The sequence below is a fragment of the Magallana gigas genome, chromosome 4, assembly GCF_963853765.1.
Source record: "Magallana gigas chromosome 4, xbMagGiga1.1, whole genome shotgun sequence".
NCBI classification, from domain to species: domain Eukaryota; kingdom Metazoa; phylum Mollusca; class Bivalvia; order Ostreida; family Ostreidae; genus Magallana; species Magallana gigas.
Genome location: NC_088856.1, coordinates 53,256,885 through 53,279,750, shown reverse-complemented (window position 1 = coordinate 53,279,750; position 22,866 = coordinate 53,256,885). Strand labels below are relative to the sequence as shown.

Genomic DNA, 22,866 nt, shown 5'->3' with positions numbered 1-22,866 from the left:
TGTTCTTAATTGTAAACGGACGGAATTAATTGGTAAATAAGTTTTTTGTCTGAATTGTCATCCATGGACAGCTAGATTACTTAACGTGTTCCATGTAACATACACCGTACGTAGGGGGAATCCTAAAACACTTCCCTGTTACAGTTTTTCACATATGTCATCGATGATTGCTAGATACATGTAATACGTTCCAGTGGCGTCGAAAGCAAATTGAAAGTGGGGAGGGGGCTAGACTAATCATCAGAAATCTTGACAAGCAAAAAAAAAAAAGGCTTAATCACAAAATCCTAAACCGTGGGGGAGGGGGCGGGGGCGGGGGCGGGATGGGGTAAGTGTAGTATAACTCCATAAAAAAATTCTCACTTCCAAATTTTTTCTCTCCAAAATCATTAAATTCCTAATCGGGGGGGGGGGGGGGGGGGTATACCTATGACTATGACTCTCCAATTTTTTCCTATAATACTATTAACGATGATTAATACATGTATTTCCTTCTTTTCATTTCAGTCTCTTACATTCTACCGAAAATGGGGGGGGGGGGGGGGCAAGCTTTCTGATACTTCAATTTTTATGTGAATTTAGAAACAATTCTTAACAACACGTGCATTATACACTTTCTGGATCTGGCTTGTAGATCTTCAGTCATTATCATACAATAAACAACATGACATGTCGGGAAGGGAGACACATGGTGTTTTAATTAAATTTTCCGTCATCCTATGTGTTCAAAACACTGTTTATGATAATAGGGTCCTGAATATTTGAAGATGCTGTACAAATCAATATCAATTTAGGAAACATCGATCCCAAATTCGTTCCAAAATATTAATTAGAGTAGCAAGACTTCCAAATGCGTAAAACATTTTAAGGAGAAAGGTAGTTGTTGAATTAATCGATCAATAAATCGATCATTTTTTTATCAATTAATAATCAAGTTTTCACTTTGTTCATTTGTATCTAGTGTTAGCTAATTAAAACCATTTTCAAGTCAAAATTGTAGCATATGGATTCCTGGATAATCAACCAATAATCGCTCTATAATACTATTGTAATAAATATATCTATTTTATTTTTATAAACATTTTTAAAAAATAGTATTCACAATCTTATACGTGTAGTAATATCTCGACTTGCATAAGTCGTATGTCAATGATGAAAAGAATGATGTAACGAATAAAGGTAACAAGAATCCTGTTCTAATCAAAATGAGTAATAATATCAGTCTATCAAAAATCTGATTTCAAAGTGAAATCAGAAGTCACTTTTAAAATGACGTCCACGTAGAAAGCTTTCTGACTTTTTGGTAACTGATGCAAACGTAAAGTTCGATAACTCTGATGACGTGACATTAATGACATATGGTCCTACATTGAATGTAGGAACAGTAAACACATTTATTTATAAAAATTCATGCAATGATCCCTGGTATCGTGAATTTCCCTTTCCGGATACGATTTTTTCCTTCTATGAATTATATAAAACTGGAAATGATTATGAGATTCTCATTCCGGATATCGGTATAATTCATACAATTGCAAACAATCAAACTCTAGAAATGCGGGCGGCTTCTTCTGCGGACCTGCTAGCGCTGATTCTAGATTTTATTTTTGCAGTTTGAGGAACGGAAGTTGGAATTGGTTGAGTAAAATCCGGAGGTGGAGGAAATTCCGCGGATATATCTTCCGGCGAAACACTTCCATGTGGTGAATTAAGGTTGTGAGATAAATGCGCTGACGTCATCTGATAACCTACTGACGGGGAGTGCATATTTTTATCAGCCAAGGGTAAATTTCGTAAAATGACCCGCGGAGAAGGCCCCATTTTCTGACTTGAGGACGACGATGAGTGTGTGGGTGATGCTAATGGCGATACTGGTGTGTGAGTGATGGGGTCAATGGTTGGAAGGAGACGTGCCGATTTCGGTCCAGTCGGGGATGGGGTACTAGATTCCCCGGGCACCTGCCCATTGGCCTGCATAGAGCGTGTAATCCCCATCTTAGGCACGGTGGGGGTCGTTGTCCCGCCGCTGTCAAGAGACGAGTTACTGTTGTACTTTATCCGCGACGGCGGATGATCTCTTGGAGGCAAGTCGGGTCGAAATTCCTGACTTTCGCTCGTCCTTTTGATCCGTTTTCCCCCGACCACTGGCGGGTCTGGGGAGAGAGGAGAGTAGTCCAGCCTCTGTCCTCGAGAAGAAGAGGTTTCTGAGCCGTCGTTTAAATGATTGTAGCTTTCGCGAACGAAGGCTTGGTTGTCAAAACCACGTTGTCCGGATGATCCGTCGTTCCTTACGGACATGGAGCCATTGGAGTGACCCGGATTCTGAAAATGGATTCCTTTTCCTGAAAGTAAGGGATTCGACGCAGCAGGTGTCTCGTTAACATACATTACTTTGGGTTTATTTTCTATGATTCCTAAAAAAAAAAGATTATTTTAATTTATAAACTGCTTATCTTGTTACAAATTCCTTATCTGCTGTTAAATTTGAAATGGGGGGGAGGGGGGGGGGTCACGTGACGGACAACAGTGCGGACCTGCTTTTCTTGCTCTGTCAATTTTGACCGTTTTTTCGCCTATTATAAGTGCAGATGTAAATATTTTTGCATTTAAAAGATTGCGTTATCATAGGACAATGTGTGTATAATTTCTTTTCTCTGCTGTTAAATTTGAAAACACCAACAAAACACCAACTGCTTTCATGCATTAAGGATTAATGTTTTTTTTCTTCTTTTATTCAATTTTATGTTGACAACTATATAGCAACCATTTCTAGAATTTGACTTGATTTGTAAGGCTTGTAAGGTAGTCTAAAGTTGATAGTAATATGCCATCAATATTTGTAAATTAATAGACAGGGACATGTAACATGTTTCTATTCATACCTTTGATTTTGGATTTGAAGTATCTCGTTATGATAACTATTGAAAAGATGAAGAAGACCAAGAAAAATCCGAGTAGCGCGATTAAAATGATTTCAGCTATGCGGAACTCCTCGGTCCCATTGGTACCGTCTTCAGACGTGCTTGGGGCGCTCTCTGCAGGTTTGGAGAATATACAGTGTGAGCAGGTTTCCTTGGTGCACAGCGCTTCTATCTCCCGGGGATTACCACTGGGGTCATAGAACCGGAAGTTGGAAGTGAGTGTTAGTTGTCCATTCTTGTACTCTCCAACCTTTGACAAAGATAAAATGATATTAAGGTGTAAGTTCTTATTGCACCAACTACCCAGTCATAGTAGGACACGGAAAACAAAATAAGACAGATAAAAGCAGAGTGAAACACTACATTAAACATTAAAAAATAGATAATGCTTTTCAGCATAAAAATCCCTGTGATGATAGTTAAACAGAGAAACAGTAGACAGTTTGAGAGAAATACCTGTCTGTATTGGTTAGACGTAACATCTCTCTTCTGTATATTGAGAATTTGGAATCCAACATTCCCATTTCGATTTGCATTGAACACGGAGTAGGTTAAACCGCCACCTGACAATTCCACAGCCTGGATTTCCTTCACCACGTCATCCACATGACTCTTGATGTTTTCGCACGGGTACGAGACTCCCTGACACAGCTTCTCTTTCACCCGGACCATGGCCGTCCCCACAGCGAACACCGCGTTCATGACGTGGACAATACGCTGATTTTTGACCAACTGCTCAATGTTCGACCGAGTGAACCCCGTACTGGGAGGACAATCATTGGTTTTGGTCTTGTCGAATCTCCCAGGAGGATTACAGTTAAAGAAGTTGGTCCAAAATTTCCGAAACCAGTCGTTCGAGTTTTGGACGTCGGGCTTGAGATCCTGTAAATAGGAATCAAATCCGGTTACGGCTGATCTAGTTTCGAACTTGGACGTGATCGAACCAATCACAGCATCGCCGTGCTCGTCTAGAATGTCCTGCCTCTCCCCCCAGTCCTCGCTGGCCAGGAAAACCACAGACTTATATCTGTCCGTCTTCATTTTGACCAGCAGAGATTTCAGACGTACGTCCGTCCCAAAGTACAAAAACACGTCGGAGTTGGTTCTTTTCATTTCATCAATTACATCGTAAGAATTGTCTTCTGCTTCTTGAAGTTTGATGGCTTTTCCGATGCAGATATCACTTTCATTGGCGTATCTCATTAGGAGTTCTTTCCCTTTACTCCCGTAGTTGTTGTTCACGTACAAAATGCCTCCAATGTACTTCCACTTAAGGTGCTTGACTATCTCTATCATGGCTCTGGCTTGGTCCACGTCACTAGGGACTGTCCTCAAGAAGTAAGGGTAGTTGATTCGATCGTCAAGATCCGGCGAGGACGACGCGTAACTTATGACCGGAATACCCAAAGCCGTGAACTGAAATGTCATCGGCACAGTAACACCACTGGCGGCGGCGCCGATAACCGTCACCACATTGTTTGGGTCCAAGAAATTTCCTTGTTCATCCGGAATTTTCAATTTTCCGGAGAAGAATTCTGACAGTATCAGGGAAATCCTGTTTTTGCTGTAGCAGTCATCAAAGGCTAAAGCACTGAAGTTCATGTTTGTTTTTTGGCTGATTTCTTTCACTGCGAAGAAAAACGCCTCCACGACTAAGACAAAGTACGAGCCTGTGTCCAGATCCCCGCAGCCATATTTATCAGTCTCATTAATAGTGTGCAGAGGGAAAATCCCTAGTATTATTGCTTGACTCTGGTACCCTCCATATTGATACCGATAGGGTATTTCCGGTTTTGATCGACAATTCTCGCAAACCCTCGCACAGACCGAGCTTTTGTACGATTGCAGTGAAGAAGTGTTCACTTGTAACGTTCTGTTTAAATACTCTCCGACCTAAAGACAGTAAAAACAACCCATCAGTCAGTTATTCGGATTTTGCAATCATGATTTAATTCAAGTTCTACGCATTTCTTTTTATGAGTAAAAGAGAATGACTTTAGACCTTTCTTGCACCATAACGTAAAATTAAGTACATTTTAACGTATTCTAACCATAGTAACCTAGCTAATTTTATTCGATAAAGCAAAATATATTTGACAGTTACCTTTTCAAATTTTCCATTTCGGAAGACGTTGATGTCGTATAGCTGCGTTGTGTCAGTGGCTAGGTAATCCCCCAGACCGCTAAACCGAATTCTTCTTCCCATCTCTATTAGTTCCTTCGGTTCCAGGGTGGAATTCAGCGAACTATACGAAAAATCAACTAATTTCAACCGTCGTAAATAATTCTGCTGCAAGTATTCCCAAAATCCGTCACAAACGGAGGTGTAGCTCTGGCACTTATCCTTAAACACGTCATTGAAAGCGGTTGCCATGGCAAACACCGCGTCCACGACTGGACGAACATAATCCGACCTGTAACTCTCCTGAGCCTCGTTTCCAACTTCAGACAACAATCTTTCGATTGGATCCTCTGAACCCGAGGTCCTGTTATTCCACGTATCGTTGAAGTGTTCTCTTGCTCTCTCTATTAGTACTGATGCAGAGGAAACTGTGATATAACCACTGGAAACGTTCTCCACAGTGCTAAACACGTCCTCACTCCGCCCCACAAAGTCCGTCATGAGCCAGATCAGTTCTTTGAACTTGTTGTCCAATCGAATACGACTTAACAACGATTTGATCACGTTCTTGTTCCCAAAGTAGATAACGCCCAATCGGCGTCCTTCTGAACGCTCCTGTTGTTTTTCTAGTTTTCCATACAGGTTCTGTCTTGTGGTGTCCGAACTGAAATCTTCTGTTGAGCTAAAGCTTTCGACTACATCGACACAAATGTTGTGGATCTTTGCAAGAACTTGGATTTCCTTGATTCCGTTATATCCATAGTTATCATCGGTATGTATAGCCGCCACGTAGGTCCAATCAAGTTCCAACAACAACTGAACAATGGCCTGAAATGACAACAGAACTTTACTTGGTTCTATTTAATTTGGCGCTGAGTTTTGTAACACCAAACTCAACCTTAATCACTTTTCCAAAAACTTTCTAGTTGTTAATTCTTAATTAACTTTGTAGTAATAAATTGAAAATCTATAACAGATAATTTTTTACTTGTTGTAGTTTTTGTGATTACTTCAACCAGTTAATTCAAAATTAAAACAACAAAATCATCCCAGAAAATATCCACAAAAGCGTTATATACGTATACTTACAGATGTCTTTATTATAATAAACAAGGATTTTATTACTTCATGTAGAACAGAGCCTCACCTTGACCTGTTGAGTATCGTCTGGCGTAGTTCGTAGGAAGTTGTCATAGTTACGGAGTTCAGGAAGGGAGGCGAAGGGGCTCAGCATGGGGATGTTGGTGCCGATTAGAAGACTGGCCACATTTTTGGCGGTCTGGCTTCTCGAAGTACCGAGTATTCCTGTTCGTCAAAGACAACGCAGAAAATATAATGGGATGACACTGTACGTGGTTGAGTGTAGGTCGCGCTTGATTTGTCTACACTGTGGTACGCTTGGTGTAGATGGTTTACACCTTATAATCGATATCTTTAATTTCTTCGAGTATATAACCAGTTGACACTTTAAATTGTGCACTTAAGAACAACTTTCAGTGCAAGATGAACGAGTCTTGTTAGATATTGACGAATACACGTAACTAAACAAAGGTAAAAATGAACTTTGTATAGTTTTTTTATTGCTTGCATCTAGCATGTTAATTTTGATAATGTGATGTAAAGAGACTTCAAGTTTAATATTGGCCTTACCTAAATTATAAATTGTCTTGTTCTCTGTGCAGTTAGTCACTTTGGCCGGAAATGACGTACTGACGGCATTCATGGCACCATAGGTACTTAGTCTGTCCAACCCACAGTCGTCATATATATCAAACCCTGAATTAGAACGGTAGTCATCAAAATAGACATCAGACCAAAAAAAAAATAGTACATTAGTACAAATCAACAATATATGATTGGAAGACATTGGCAGTGCTCGCCATAGAAAATACCCACGGCCAGACTTGCGTACGCTTCCTGAAAATATGCCAACCAATTAAATCTTTCTCGTTGTAGTGATTATTTGTTATCAATTTACTAATGAGAAAACAACAGAAACTACTTGTATAGTATTTGGTGACAAAATCCATATAAAATACAAAATTCAAATCGTTTTTATTTGTAACCTAAAATTAAAATCACTAAAATCTTCAAATCATAATAAAAGGTAATGATTCAATTTAACAGGAGCCTCCCAAAGGAGATGGGGGATAAGATAACGCAAAAATCAATTTGCATAAATCCGAAATACAATTTCAAATTTATTTTTTCCAATTAAATCAATTTGATAATGTTTATCAGTTTGCAAAAGCACATTTTCTAACTTTATTTAGTTTTGAATATTATAACAAACGATATGAAAAAATAACTTTGTCTTAAGTTTTGGTGGTATCGAACCCGCAACCTAAAAAGCCTAGTTATATAAGGCTAGGCTTTGATACGCATACGCCAGTTGAAATAAACATACACTTTATTCTAAGAATTGAACATATTTAAGGGTTACAAATCGGTGTTATGTTAAATATGTACATTGTTTTGAATGATTTTTTAAAATCAGATTTAATTGTTGATATTCTAATAAATTTTTTAGTATCTTCTCCGTCCTTTTATAGGCATTTTACACGCTTTATCCGCTCACCTTCTTTATAGATTGTTGAAAGCTGATGTATTTTTGGTTTAAAAAGATTTTTGTATGAATTTGATAGGTGAAAATTGATACCGGCTTCAGTTTCGTGGTTGTAAAATATATCAATAAAGGCTTTTAAAACTTTGTTCTGCTGCTACATGTACCAACACTTTTAAGGTATCCTAAAAATGAATGCACCGCAGCTATACACGTAACTGTGATATATTTCCAAATCATAAATATGCAATGAAGAACACAAACATAATACATTGATACGGTCCCAGGCACAAGATTTATCTAGGGATATAAAGATATAGGACTCGATTTTTTAATTTCTTTTGGTACATTTATAAATATTCCCCCCGCAAACAAAGTTTGGGGGCCATATAGAAATCGTTTTGTCCGTCCGTCAATCTCTCTGTCCGTCTGTGCGATCGTGTCTGGTCCATAGAGGGCGTGTCATGGATTTGACCCGTGGTCATTTGGGCAAGGTCAAGGTCACTGGAAGGAAAAACCCAATTCGTGTTCAGTTAAATAAATGAATATCTTTCTTATGGAGAAACATTGGAAGTTCTTACTTCACACAAAGATTGCTCATGACCAGAGGGTATGTCATGATTTTGACCCAAGGTCATTTGGGCAAGTTCAAGGTCAGTGGAAGAAAAATGCCTAATTCCTGTCTATGCCATATCTTGTAATGGAAAATCCATTATTTCCACTAGAAAATATTTGAGTTGTAATAGTTTCTTAGTGGGGGGAGCAAGCTCACAGTACCTCTTGTTTTAAATTTCCTTTCAACTTTTTTTTTTTGGGGGGGGGGGGGGGAGGGGTGAAATGAAGTCGAAGTTTTTGATGACAGATCATGCAACTTATCAGGTCGCTAACCTTTTAATTTTTTACAATAAGATTTATATATTTAAAAATATTGACTTTGGGTGGAGGGCAGCATTGATTATATTAACCCCCGAGAGACAAAATATTGCCCGACGCAGAGCGTCAATATTTTTCGGACAAGCTAATATCTCAGTTATTGACTATTTGTTTATATAGAGTTATCTAGTCAGAATATACAACTGGGTATGACGGTCGCCCGCTTGGACACGTGGGTTCTCTCCGGGTACTCCGGCTTCTTCCCACACCAATGACCCCCTCGCGCTAACATCCGTGCCAACGAGAGATATTAATATAAGTTGTAGAACTTGTTTATCAATCGTTGTAAAATAAATAAAGTTCAGTTCAACTGAATATAACAATCTGAAATATTGACCAAACAATGCAACCCCTTCCCAATCTTTGCTCTTTTCTGATCTTGCATTCATATTGCCTTTAACTATTCATATTTTGTCGGATCATCATGATGGTATCTTTGCTCTATATTTTGCAGGTAAAATTATACCTGTTATAAAAATTATGGCGTATCCTATTTTTAAATACCTTTTATTCCTACAATCATCAACAAACACTACAGAAATATTTAAACCTTGTGATATTGTTTGTTACATGAGATACTACAAAGGTCACTCAATGACATTGGGAATGACCTTGTTTTATAGCCCTCTCCCTCTCCAAACACCCCCCCCCCCAGTACCTAACAGTATCGCCATTTTTTCTTTCCATTTAATTGTCGTAAGTTCAAAATCAAGTTACATGTAGAATACAAATCATATTGACATATATACCTAGCATGTATAGTTACATCTACATGCGAATTCAAATTGAACACAAAACGGCACCTATTTTAGACATCAAGGAGCGTCTATATGTACAGGGGAATATTCATTATCGATAACAAAACATTCCCAAGCACAAATGAGAATCATTAAATTATTTAATAAATTAATTATTTTTTATTTTAAGTCGACCCTAATCTAATTCTAGGTTAAGTATTAAATGCATAATAAAGATTTGTCCTGTTTGTACTGTATACGAATAAATACATGTACTAGATGAATGGAATAACATAACCCCCCCCCCCCAAAAAAAAAAAAAAAAAAAAAAAATATAATAATAATTAAAGGAATTTGCACAAATGAATAAGATATCCTGTGGCTACTGTATTTTTAAAGAACTCAATCACCCTCTGACTTCATTGAATGTTTTCGGGTTATCGGTCAGATTTCTACAGAACAAAATGGAGGGGATTCTCGGGTGAATGCTCCACTAAAGAATTCCTATCTCTAATCCTTGCAGTGAAATGCCTCGACATCCGATCTTCTTTATTATCAAAAAGTCGATCTTACTTCTTTTTAAATCCTGAAACAAGTTTGACAAGGAAGGGCATATGCCTATCTACTGGAGATTTTTTCTTATTTACACGACATTCATTGAGATATTTAAAGGAAATTTACAAAACATAATTACAGAAGTATTTTACTTAGTTAAAGGTATAAATGAATGAAAAGCATAGTGAATGCTAAAATTGCCATATTGTGTGTACATGTGTATGATGAGAGAGAGAGAGAGAGAGAGAGAGAGAGAGAGAGAGATGTTTTTGTTTTGTGAACTCGTGCTGAATATGTACATCTTGCAGTTTATCATATTCCCCCAAAATTGATTTTACAATTAAAATCTGATGGAGCATGCAGTTACTGCTTGATTTCACGGCGACCAAGATGCATTAATAAATGTTCGCTGCAAGAGTATGTTACTGTAAGGAATTTCTTGATTCATGAGGAAGTTAAACAGTTACTTAAAATGCATTTTAAGCGGGTTTTTTTCTCAATTAATCCCGACAGACAAAAATACACCAAATATTCAAACACAATTCATTTGATGATGTGCATTCTCATTTTGGGGTTATACAATAATCAGGGGCCCACGGGATATCTACATGGAACTTAACCATGGAGAGGTTGGGGTCCGAGGTCTATCTTCGCTAATTATTCTGTGTACGTAACATTTAAGAAATGTAAATTTTCGGGGGGGGGGGGGTCAGAATTTCCCATCCACCATTCTAGATCTGTTCATAAATTTTCTATTGGATACATGTACCTACCAAGAGACATGACCTTGAGAAACTCCAAGGAGTTGATGACGTCAACTGCCCACTGTATGGCGGCAAGATACTGCACAGCATTCTGGGATACCCTGTAACATTCTTCCGTCCTGGTGCTTTGGCGGATGCTGCTCACCACGGAAAACCGCACCTGCGCAGTAGGGTTGATAAGCAAAGGGCTCGCTTGGCATTGCTGGTTTCCCGACACTGGGTCAATCAGAACAGAGGTCAAGAGGGCAAAGGTGAATGTGAGAGAGAGTGACATAGTAGCAGACCTTTTCTTTGATGAGACTGAGCACAAATCACGGATCGCTTGTAGTGAAATAAAATATAAACATTGGTCACAACAAGGTGTCAGACTTAATTAAGTCACATTTACATCCTGCAGTGAACACGGTAACGGTATGCTGGCGTGGGGGTACGTTTGATGCTTTTAATGCTCCTTCCACTGGTGGTGGGTAAGCATAGAATTTAAACTGTATTTTTTTCTCGTATGCAATTTTCGAAAGTACAGCTCCTAATCTTGTTTATATTTCTTGAGAATAATTAAAGGCACTTCAAAAATCAAACTGAGACTTATTGCACGGTTAGATTTGTTATTATGAAATATTACTCGGGCCTCTGAAAACAGACCGCATTGATACACGTTCACAATACAATGCCATGCTGTAATGTTATATTGGTAATCCCCTGGAGAACCTGCCAGGTTTGTGTTGGTATATATCCATGCGATGTCTTGAATACTGTCCCAACAACGGGAATGACCCGGTTCCTGTTTTCGGTTTAAATACGCACTCCTAATAGACAATGTAAACACAAGGCCATTTATAAAACGGCGTTAATTAGTGGCACACTTTGACACACATACATGTAACAGGATCAATTCTTCTGCTGAAGTGCTCGGGTGTGGCTTACCCGTCGTCGATAGAACCGAGTGTAGGGCATGTGTGTAGCATTATCCCTGACCGAATCCCCAGCTTTCATTATCTCTTGTACCCGAGAGGTGGCGAACTCACTGTTCATTCCTCCACATCTTAATTATCGTCAGTCACATATATATCCTGATTGATTTCGTTAATTATTTCTCCCGTGTACCTATCAATGCATAGGGGACACCAGTCCCCACACTAACACAGTAATCAAAACAATCTTCTTTATCAGAAACAGTCTCATCACATTACCATTCTCACCTGTACAGGTAGGTTATTATTTTGTAAACAGAAGGTGTATATATTTGGGTCCTTTCTTCACCTGTTGACGTCGTTTGATCGATATATCGGCATTTTTTCGTCTGAACCTAACTTTGTGCCAATCTCAAAACTCGTCTCCTCTTCATCTGTATTCACTAAAGAAGTCGTCACGGGACAGGTGAGGCTCAATCCACTGAAAATTCACATTCTCGACCGAATAATGAAATCATCCATGTGCATTCATAACTGGCTACTCGAGCGTGACGAGGGAGCGTATCAAGATATTGGAGTGTCAACACAGGCCCCCGACAAGCCACATTCCTTCTTTGTTCGTTTTTCTATACTTTTAAATTTCTATTCTGGTTTATCTACATTGATATCTTCTATGTACACAATCGACAGAGCGACTTGATAATGTTTTGACCAATAATTATTTAAAGACGCACACTTGGATTTTTTTCCACAGCGAAATACATTTACATGAAATCATGCGTGGATAGAGGAGCTTGGGGGGGGGGGGGGGGGAGGAAGGTACATGTAGTCAAGGTACATATGTAGGTGCATGGTATCGTATCCAGATAGCTAAAGTGATAAATAAAATTCAATTTGATGTCCATCTTCTGAAAACACATCTTCCCAAGTCAAGGGTTTCTGATCCGCTCCGCTCTACAATTATGTAGAGCAGAGCGGATCGGAAACCCTTGACTTGGGAAGATGCTGAAAACAGTGACATCATTGATTAGTTCTTCAAAATACATGTATGTATTAAATTGAGCATTTTTTCATGACGATTTTTTGGTGGGGGTGGGGGGAGGGGTGATAGTTGAAGTGGGGGAGTGTGAAAATAATCTAGGGGGTGCTCCCTCGAAAAAAAAAATACTGGATCCTCGCATGTGTATTTTCTTATATTAAGATTTTAATTCATTTGCTTTTGATCAGTGGTAAAAATTATTATAACATCTTTGTATTAGGCCTATTGCATATGGCGTATTCCATTCGGGAGTAGGCAGTTGATTTGGCATATTTATAAACATACATGCAGCAGTTGAACTTGGATTCTATAATAAGCACATCATCAGTGGCGTAGCGCCCTTTACGCAAAAACGCAAATGAATACCCAAAATTTTGCAAAGCATAGGTCTTATGATTTGAGTTTCCTATTGTTTGCACGTAAACAAATCGTATTGAGACTCCACTGAATTATAATCTGCATATTTAGTATTCAGTTCTCATTGTAAACCACGCAATTACTACGATTCCGGAAAATACCGTCATTCCATACTTTACATTAATTCATACTTTTTATGCATCCGGTTTTGAGTTTACTACGTAAGAAATCTAAATATAAAAAGTATGTCAGTACAAAGCAATTAAAAATCGTTTTTAAAAGCACAACAGTTACACAATGAAGGCAAAGACGATCACGACACGGTAACATTTTGAGACAATATCTCATCATCAAAAGCCTGTAAATCTAAAAGCTAAAACCTAAAATCCAAGAGCATCGGGGGTCTTGAAATTTTAAAGAAAATATTCGAAGAGTACCAGGTAAATAATGTTTGTCTCAGAATTCAGCAACTTTTGTTCATATTTATTGTAATCATAATACTTAAAAAATGTCATATCTTTAAGGCTGTTTTGTCATTCAAATGACATAAAATCCAGGAGCCCCCAGACCCCTACCTTTTTTTGAATACAGTCAATTAAAAGGTAGCTACGCCACTGATCATTAAAAGTCTACGCGAAGACTAAAAACACTGCGGTCGCATACATTTTGTATTTAAATTTTTCGGGACTGTTGCTTCCGTTAGTTTTCGGTTCTGATTTTAGCGTGTGCGCACATGTTTCCGCTTATCTTACCGTGATTTTTTTTTTATTCTCAAAGTCCTTACTTCTGCGACGAGTGATCACCGAGATTGGTATTGTATTAGCAAAATTTCAACTGCACTCTGCTTAGATATTTGATAAGTTGAATATCCAAATGCTGTCAGTGTGGATATTTATGCGTGCAAAGTCCTTCACCACCTCTGTGACACATGCTGCAATATTTTGACCGATGTTGTAATTTCTTGAAATAAAACCGATCGTCAAATGATTTATTCCGATAGTGCAGTGGTTACTCTGTATATTTAGTATATGATCATTACTCTATTTTGGAAATTTTACAACCGACTTTTCATTTGGTGAACTGAAGTACAGGTAGAAACACAACATTGTGAGAAATAGGCAAGCATAGCATGTATAGTATACATCTTGACTCAATGTTTACAGGTATATATCTTTGAATGATTTTTCAGATGGGAAAAACAAAGAAAAAGACTGGAAACCAAGACAGGTTGAAAAAGGTGAAAGAAACAAGTACCTTCAAACCACATAACAAAAAGAAACCCAAATTGCCAAAGGGTGGAAAGAGCATCAGCGGTTCTCCTCTTGAGAATATTTCTGCGATTCAGGAAAATTATTCATTGAAAAAGAGAAAGAAGTCTGCAAAACTTTTGTCTAAAAAGACAAAAAAGGAATCTAAAGCTTTGCAAGACAATGAGACTAGAGGAAAGAGTGCTTTTAATGTATTGAAAGTTAGTGAACCAACATGTAAGGCGAGTGAATCTGTTAAAGAATACACAGAAAGAGTCGACCACAACTCTTCTGGAAAGAAACTTAAGCCCATAGTAAATGGGAAACAGACTAATGTGAAACAAAATAAATCTAGAAAGAAATCTGCAGGAAACAATTCCACAGCTCAGACTGTCAAATCTGACAAAACATCAGAGACAGGTAACACAGCAGTGGACAGTGAAAGTCAGCAGAAAACAAAATCAATAGCAAAAAAAGTTCAGAACAAGGGGAATACAGCAAAATGTAAGACTCCTCAAACTGTGTCGAATGAGTGCAGTGTATCAAAGAGAAAGAGGAGGGAAACAGATCAAGACAAGACTGAAGGATCAGGGGAGAAGAAGTTTAAAGGTAGGGAACTCTGATCATTCATGTTAAGTTTTATGTGTAATTATTACCAATGATTTGAAAAAATACCAAAGACTATTGATAATAAGTATTGATCAGTTTAAATAAGAAATATCTACTTAGTTAAGTAATCATGCAGGTGTTCCTGTATTTGTATCTTTATCTGAACAGTTTTAACTTTTAACACCAGTCACTTTTGCAAATGAGGTAAATAATGCATACCTATCTTCTTATTTTCTGGGTGACTGAATTGCTTGTAGGATATGGTATTTTAAACAATTTGAATATATTAAATGTATTACTTCAATTCTTTCTATACAGAGGCAGAAATAGCTTCCCAATCAGCTAAATCAACTGATTCAACCGTACAGCCTCACCCAGAAAACCAGTCAACTGTGCCATCCCACTCTGAAAATAAGTCAACTGTACCACTTCAAGAAGAAGTGATTGATTTGATAAGTTCAGAATCTGAAATGTCTGACAGTGACTTCTCTTTAGTTGATCTCACTTTGGATGATACTGAAAACGAGGCTGTGAACTTTGAACCTGATCAAAGTCAGGACGGACAACCTGAGACAGAGGCTGCCGGGGTTGTGTGCCAACAGGAGGATGCTACAGTGTCCCCCTCTCCCCAGACTGCAGGATCCGTCGACGTCAGAGGCAAAAAGGACTCTAAAATGACCAAAAAATCTAAAGAACAAGATCCACCTAGGTAGGATTAAGTTGTGACAAAATACCAAACAAATGTACTTGTACATGGTTTGCAAGGTTTGAAATTCCCTATAAACAGCTCGCAAAATGCGACTTAGAATAAGAATATACAAATTGTGAGCAGTGGAGAGTCAAAATTTTTGTTACTCACTAAAACTAACTAACGATAAGATACAAAGTGTGGTATGGAATTATATTTTGGGTAACAAGGTAATTAGGTAACAAAAGAAATCTAACTTTTTAAATGTTTTTCAATAAAATATTTTATTAAGAAAATTGCCAAAAAAAAGACTCTTTACATGTATTTTTTTAAACCTCTCCTTTCTTAAAATAAAATTGACTGTCAAAATTAAAGTTTCATTTTATAAAACCAAATATCAAACAGGGCTGTGTTTAATACAATAGAACTTACGACTTAGTACCAAATTTTACAATGCTCATTATTTTCAAGCGTCCAAATGTTTGAGCTTACATAAAGTAAATCCAATTGAGTATACATACTTATTTCATGTATTTTAAGAAAATAGTTTAGAATAAACGGCCATGAATTAATGTTTACACAATTATGATTATTCCATAAGACTGAAAATAATTATGACTTTGTCGTAAGTTCTTTTGTAAAATGCTGCCCAGGTACACAGTGATAAAGATCAGGTTTTAAAACTGTGGTTTCATCTTATCAATTTGTGTCAAATCATGAAATTACTGTCATTTTTATTCTTTTTCCCCCACAGACTCCATGCTTTGGCTTCGTTTGATGGACAGGTGCTTCTAGTGTTACAGAATCCAGGCATTTATTGTTTTCTGGGCAGATGCTTTGTCAAATGTGTTCACGGTCAGGCGAAGGTACTCGGGTACCGGTTAACGGATCAGTTCCAGGCCTTCTACTCCCCAGCCTGTAACAGTTTACTGACCATCACTACCAAAGGGAACCAGTTTACTGACCCTGAAACGGAGGCTGGAGTTGAAGAGGTAGCTGACACCTCTCAAAAGAAAATTGAATCTAGCGAAAAAGCAGTGGAGGATTTGTCAGAACAGGAGACGGTGAGGAAGATATACTCCCAGTGTCTATTGCTGAGTAGTGACATGGAAAAATTACCTAAAGAAAACATCACCATTTTGATTGTTAGAAAAATGGATTCCAATGTCTTTGATTACATTTCCACCTTCAAAGCTTTTACAAAACTCTGGGATAACCCAGTTCCTCTCAAGTCGAGGACAGAAGAGAAAACTCCTTTTGACCTGAAACTTGACTCGGTCAGGATGACCTATATCTCGCCCCAGACAGATATCTCAAAACAGAGTGTCTCAAGGCAACAGCTCGGGATAGCTCAGAAATGGGATGATATTCTTAACTCAGGTACATTATTATGAGATAAATTATGAATCTATTGAGTTATTTATCTATTCTGTCTATCAGAAAAGAGATAGAATTAAGGTTTGATTGAGGTAAAAAATGCAAATTTTTTTAACATGTATATTGAATTTATATTGCAATTCATAATCGTTAGATGAGACTACATTAAATATGGTGCACTAACCTATAAGTAAGAAAGATAACTGTCTTCAAGATAAGATAAATTCAATTATTTATAGATTTGTCAAGATGGTCAAGTTAAATGCTAGTTTCTATTGAAAATTGCCTCACAAGATATAGTGAAATTGTTTACGATTTGACTGTAAAATTGAAATTGTATTTTTGAAATTGCTATTTATTCAAGTTTCAAGAGGGCTTGGAAGCTCTTGGTTAAATTGAAAATTATATTCTAAAATTGTACATGATTTATATTGCGTTACTTTCAGATAAGGAACCGATTATAATGGTTGTGGGTGGAAAGAATTCAGGAAAATCCACATTGAATAGATATTTGATTAACCACACCCTGAATAAGTATGTATCAAGTTTAACATTAGATAATGAACTCCACTCACTAAACGAATGAGGGTCAACATGAATTATGTAGATAATGAACTCAACTCACAAAACGAGTGAGGGTCAACATGAATTACGTAGATAATGAACTCAACTCACAAAACGAATGAGGGTCAACATGAATTATGTAGATAATGAACTCAACTCACAAAACGAGTGAGGGTCAACATGAATTATGTAGATAATGAACTCAACTCACAAAACGAGTGAGGGTCAACATGAATTATGTAGATAATGAACTCGACTCACAAAACGAGTGAGGGTCAACATGAATTAGGATTGGAGATGATTACTATAACTGGAAAGATAAATATTTATGATGAGCATTTGAATCAATACTTTTAAAATATCAACATTGACCAGATATCTTATTAAGGTGGTATAGGACACCTCAATATTAAGACATATTATCTATTGAAATAAACAATGATATCAAGTATAATTTTATAAATAGTTTATTTCCCAAAATTGTCACCTAACAGCGTAGCAGAGTGGGTTTGTGGGTTGAGTATGGATCTGGAAGTCATGAATTCGAATCCCTCTGGGGATTTTTAAATATTTGCCTTTCCAAAAATTTTTAAAACGTATACCGGTATTTTGGTTAAATATTGTAAAATTTGAAAATTCAATCTGGTGAAAGTATTTTAATTGTAATGTACTTTAATCCACATTAATAGTGAAAGCTGTCTCATATCACCTTAAATTAAACAAAAAATATATTTTATTATCATGGAAATCTGATCAACATTATATAGATAACTTTAATACAAAGATTGATTGGATATCTCAACATTGAATTGATATATTATTATCATGAATTAGATACCTCATTAAAATTGAATAGATATCTTATAGCATTGAATAGATATCATTCATTGAATAGATAACCCATCAACATTGAATAGACACTTAATTGACATTTAATATTACCAAATCAACATTTAAAAATACCTGTAACTGAAAAAAATGAAATGATGTTTGATAATTATTTAATTGATATCATATCACTGTAACATTGAATGATTATATCTGTAGTTATTAACTGTATACTGGCTTCACCAATAAATAATGATTCCTGATTTGAATGTACTGGTGCCATGAGTGGAGATATATCAGTGATTGATTTGTTACAGAATTCCTGAGGTCTGTTTTCTGGAATGTGATATAGGTCAGACAGAGTTCACTCCCCCTGGCTGCATCAGTTTACAAGTCGTCAGCTCACCAGTTCTAGGTCTGTCTTCCTTAAATCAGAAATGGTATTATTTGTATAAAAAAATGAATGTTGTAAACCATATGTCAATTTAATATATACTGTTCTATCATTATGAAATTATTCAAATAGATAAATTGGTTTGTAGGTCCGCCATTTACCCACCAGAAGGTACCCAAGGTGTAAGTACTGAGTAAAGATTTTGATAATTGCTGTACCATAATCTGATCATAGTATGTAAAATGCTTTCATCCATATTGTATTCATTTCATTCATTTTAAACTTTCAAATTTTGCCTCATATTATGTGCTGAAATTGTATAAATTTCAGTCTCAAAAAATCTAATTTACTTTTCTCTTGAAAGATCATGAAAAATTCATACTGAAGTAAAGATAAGTGTTAGAGTACAGAAAGATGATGTACCTTAATCAGTGGTGATGCACCTTAATCAGTGCTGGTTTGGTTTGTGTGTCTGTAGGTGCCACTACTTTGGAGGACTTACTGCCACAGACAGCCCTAACCTGTACATAGAGTGTATCCGTAAATGTCTGCAAGAGTACCACAACATGGAACAGAGGCACCACCGGAAGCTCCCCCTAGTGGTCAACACCATGGGCTGGATCGAGGGTAGGTAACTCGCCACAGAGCTTATTTCTGACAAGCTTGGTTGTTTGTATAATTGATTAATAAGACAGTGTTGTTGATTGCCTCCCTTTTGGGAGGTGGGGTATTAGATTTCAATTTTGGTGGATTGAAAAATGAAAATCACATTTTCAAGGATAGGTAAATTCGTGGACAATGATATTATCAATACAAAATGTTAGTAATGATTGCACTTCAATCAACAAGGAAATCCAAAAAATTGGTGTTCATCAAATATAGATGAAATCACAGTAATCAAATACTATGACTGTATCCACAAGGGCCAAGCCAGTTTTAACATTAATTTCAATGTAACCATAAATAAAGGGGTCAAACTCTGACCCAGATAAAAAATTACCAGCTCACTTCAAAAGCCTAATAAATCAATTATTTTTTATAACACTTGCAATATGCATGTATTTTTCAGAAAAGTAATGTCTAAGATACACTCATGCCGAATTTCAAGTTGATGGGTCTTAAAATAGCGGAGATATATGTCATTATTCTCTCGAAGTCGCCAGTTTATTTTTACTTGGACATTTATGGTTACACTGAAATTGATGCTAAAATGGGCTTGGCCCCTGTGACTGTACCATGCTGTCCTCTGTAGATCTGGGTCTGGAACTGTTGATCAGCATTATAAGGATGACCCTACCTAGTGTGTTAGTCCAGATCAACTTCAGGAACATCAAGATGAACGCTGAGCTGCTCACTCCTGAGTTTGTGAACTACCAGCCAGGGTGGGTGGGGCACTCCAGGGTAAGCCTCTCTGTATGTAGTGTGGGGGGTGGGGCACTCCAGGGTAAGCCTCTCTGTATGTAGTGTTGGGGGACCATATCAATATCTCAAGGGAAATCATACCACAAAAACTAAAATATCATTTTTGTTGGGAGCCCTTGTTATATTCATGTACCTGAATGTCCTGCTATTACATTAACCTCTAGCTGATCTTTTTCAACATTTAAACTTTTAATGTGGTTGGGGTTTTCTGTTCATCAAAAATAGACTAGCGTAAACTAGTATTAAATGAAATTGAAGCAATCCACAAAAATTGGCCCGCACGGAATTTATTCATTTCAATGATTCGGTATAGCATAAAACAGTGACTATAGCAAACTTTTTTACAATGACAAGCTATGCTGGTATTCTCATGTAGGACTAATTTCTATCTAGTTCTACAGAAGTCGTGACTGTTCCGGTCTACAGGGGAACTCGCAACATTGTCTGCTCGCTCTCGACTCTCCGGCTAACACTACCAGGTACGTGAAGGAGCAAACCTAGTGACTGTGTCTTATGAAAGCTTGTGTAGTGAAGGATATCATTCAGTTAGTTGTGCATCATACGTGGCCTTTCCACTTTCTAGAGATAGTTGCATTCATCAGAAACTTGTTGTAAAATTTCTGTAAATATAAAATTTTGCAATGGAATAACTTGACTTAGGGTCATAGAAATAAGACAAGCTCAATTAAATCTTAGTCACTCTTTGGCAAAATGAATGTATACAAGTAGCGGCAAACTGAGAACATTTATGAAGCTCATCAAGTTTTATGACCAAGGGTCCAGGTTCTATAAGGTTTCTTAAAAAATTTGTAAACCTTTCTTCAGGCGGCGAGATCAGTGGAAGCCCTTTGAGCTGCGAGACCTGGCCGTGATCAGCTACATGAGTTCTGTTCTGAGTAAAGACTCGAGTCTGAGTCTGGAGACGCCGTACGGAGTTCCGTGGAGTAACATCGCCATCAACATCTGTAGGAAGGGCGTGCCCAAGCAGGAGTGGATGTCGGCCATTAATGCTACAATAGTGGGTCTGGCTCATGCTGATCTGTCAGAGGTACACAGGGGATTCAAAGAAATAACAATTATATTCATATTATACATTTTATTATGAAATGCATGTCATAATTCTTGATGAATCGTTTCAGGCCAGGAAAGATGGAGAGGATGAGCCTTATTTCTTTGACACCACCCCTGTCTGCCCCTGTATAGGGTTTGGTACGTATTCCCAGTAGGCATTGTCAAAGTGAAAACTAACACTTAAGAACTGAGTGTCTCACAGAGGATTTTTTCAACTGCATTGTTTTCCATATGTACATTTTCTCCTGCTTGTTTCTTGGGATTTTTTTGGCCTTATTTTTTTTTTTACCTCTTTCTTTTTTAATACCAGAATATCTTTTTACCATTGTTAACTTACATGTATATTTTTTTTTTTGATGCCTGTACTGATTTTTACTGTCAACTGCATTTTTTTCAACTTGTAAACATTTAATTTCTAAGTACTGTCCTTTTTTATTTTTTATTCAGTCCATACTTACCTTGATACATATGCATATACATTAATACCTGTATTTACCCAAATATCTTTTCTATGGTTCATGTCATTAACTTGAAGAAAAAACCCATCAACATCAACACATACATATACCTGTACTTTTTCACCTGTATATATATCTTTATTATCTTAAACCTATGTACATATGTTCGAGCCAGTGACATGGAAAAGAGGGCAATCTTCATCACCATATACATATACCTGTACATTTCACCTGTACATTTTTACAAAAGTGTATACACAGTGTATATCTTTTACCTGTGTATGTATGGTTCAAGTCAATGACATGGAAAAGAGGACAATCTTAATCCCCACATACATATACCTGTACATTTTTACCTGAGTGTATATCTATCTTTGACCTCTGTAGGTATGGTTCGAGCGATTGACATGGAGAGGAACACCATCTACATCACCACATACATATACCTGTACATTTTACCTGTACATTTTTACCTGAGTGTATATATAACTTCTACCTCTGTAGGTATGGTTCGTGCCATTGACATGGAGAGGAAGACCATCTACATCACCACGCCCCTGAGTCTGGTTGACCTGGTTTATGTGAACACCCTCATCCGTGGCTCCAGTAATGTCCCCCAGCAGATCTTTACTGAACAGATCACCAGGGTAGGTTACTCTACATATTTATGTACAAGAGCCTGGCAGAGATTCTCTGAACAAATCTTTTTGGTAGGTTTACTTCAATCATATCTGAAAGGATCTTAAATCTGATTCCAATATATGTACCAGTATATATTTCTTTTTGTACAAATTTATTCATGTGATTGGGTTGTCTTATTTTAGGAAGTAAGGGAAATTCCTTATGTGAGCAGAATTACCTCCACCTGGGCCTCAAAGAATCCCAGACAGAGAAAGCATATCCCAGCAAAGTCAAGGAAGAGAGCAACAGAGGCCAATACTTCCACAGAATAGAAAGAGAGTGTGGAAATAAGGAGAGAAAGTATAAAGAGATTACTATGTAATTATTTGTAAATACATGTACTGCTCTATAGATACTTTTTCAAATTGAGAGAGAGAGAGAGGAAGGAGAGAGAGAGGAAGGAGAGAGAGAGGAAGGAGAGAGAGAGGAGGAGAGAAAGAGAGAGCAAGAGAGAGAGAGAGTTTTCATGATTTAATTCCTTGGTTTCACCTTCAACTACACAGATATGTACATGTACTTTACCTCATGTATGTTCACAATTATTGAATGTTCGCAAAAGATACACAGGATTTTTGGTCAAAATCACTGAATTGAAAGAAACATGTTGAAATAAAAAGTAACAGTG

The 22,866-nt window shown here is 37.2% G+C and overlaps 2 protein-coding genes across 4 annotated transcripts; one reads left to right on the top strand and one right to left on the bottom strand.

Moving 5' to 3' along the window:
* Window positions 1-1,046: 1,046 nt before the first annotated feature.
* LOC105343877 (uncharacterized) lies at window positions 1,047-10,869 on the bottom strand. Its single transcript, XM_011451378.4, has 7 exons — window positions 10,605-10,869; window positions 6,694-6,819; window positions 6,191-6,348; window positions 5,026-5,871; window positions 3,378-4,814; window positions 2,883-3,171; window positions 1,047-2,414 (listed from the first exon to the last, which is right to left on the bottom strand). Exons 1-7 carry the CDS (start codon window positions 10,867-10,869, stop codon window positions 1,543-1,545), a joined length of 3,993 nt encoding a protein of 1,330 aa, XP_011449680.3. The 3' UTR covers window positions 1,047-1,542.
* Window positions 10,870-10,923: 54 nt separating this feature from the next.
* LOC105343876 (polynucleotide 5'-hydroxyl-kinase NOL9) lies at window positions 10,924-22,866 on the top strand. Of its 3 annotated transcripts, none has more exons than XM_020073554.3 (14): window positions 10,924-11,062; window positions 14,092-14,758; window positions 15,077-15,467; window positions 16,201-16,826; window positions 17,270-17,357; window positions 18,533-18,630; window positions 18,758-18,791; window positions 19,088-19,236; window positions 19,862-20,010; window positions 20,425-20,510; window positions 20,857-21,079; window positions 21,171-21,240; window positions 22,065-22,207; window positions 22,385-22,866. In XM_020073554.3, the coding sequence occupies exons 2-14, from the start codon at window positions 14,092-14,094 to the stop codon at window positions 22,511-22,513; spliced, it is 2,853 nt and encodes a 950-aa protein (XP_019929113.3). In that variant the 5' UTR covers window positions 10,924-11,062; the 3' UTR covers window positions 22,514-22,866. The 3 variants fall into 3 exon arrangements, with proteins under 3 accessions (XP_019929113.3, XP_011449677.3, XP_011449678.3); XM_011451375.4 differs by lacking the exon at window positions 10,924-11,062 and adding an exon at window positions 13,616-13,713; XM_011451376.4 differs by lacking the exon at window positions 10,924-11,062 and adding an exon at window positions 13,739-13,993.

Coding starts and splice junctions, on each gene's coding strand:
- LOC105343877 (XM_011451378.4), bottom strand. CDS start 10,869: ATGTCACTCTCTCTCACATTCACCTTTGCCCTCTTGACCTCTGTTCTG. Junction 4,815..5,025: donor GAAATGGAAAATTTGAAAAG/GTAACTGTCAAA, acceptor TACTGTCTTTAG/GTCGGAGAGTATTTAAACAG. Junction 2,415..2,882: donor CTTCAAATCCAAAATCAAAG/GTATGAATAGAA, acceptor TTTTTTTTTTAG/GAATCATAGAAAATAAACCC.
- LOC105343876 (XM_020073554.3), top strand. CDS start 14,092: ATGGGAAAAACAAAGAAAAAGACTGGAAACCAAGACAGGTTGAAAAAG. Junction 15,468..16,200: donor AAAGAACAAGATCCACCTAG/GTAGGATTAAGT, acceptor TTTCCCCCACAG/ACTCCATGCTTTGGCTTCGT. Junction 20,511..20,856: donor TCTCCGGCTAACACTACCAG/GTACGTGAAGGA, acceptor ACCTTTCTTCAG/GCGGCGAGATCAGTGGAAGC.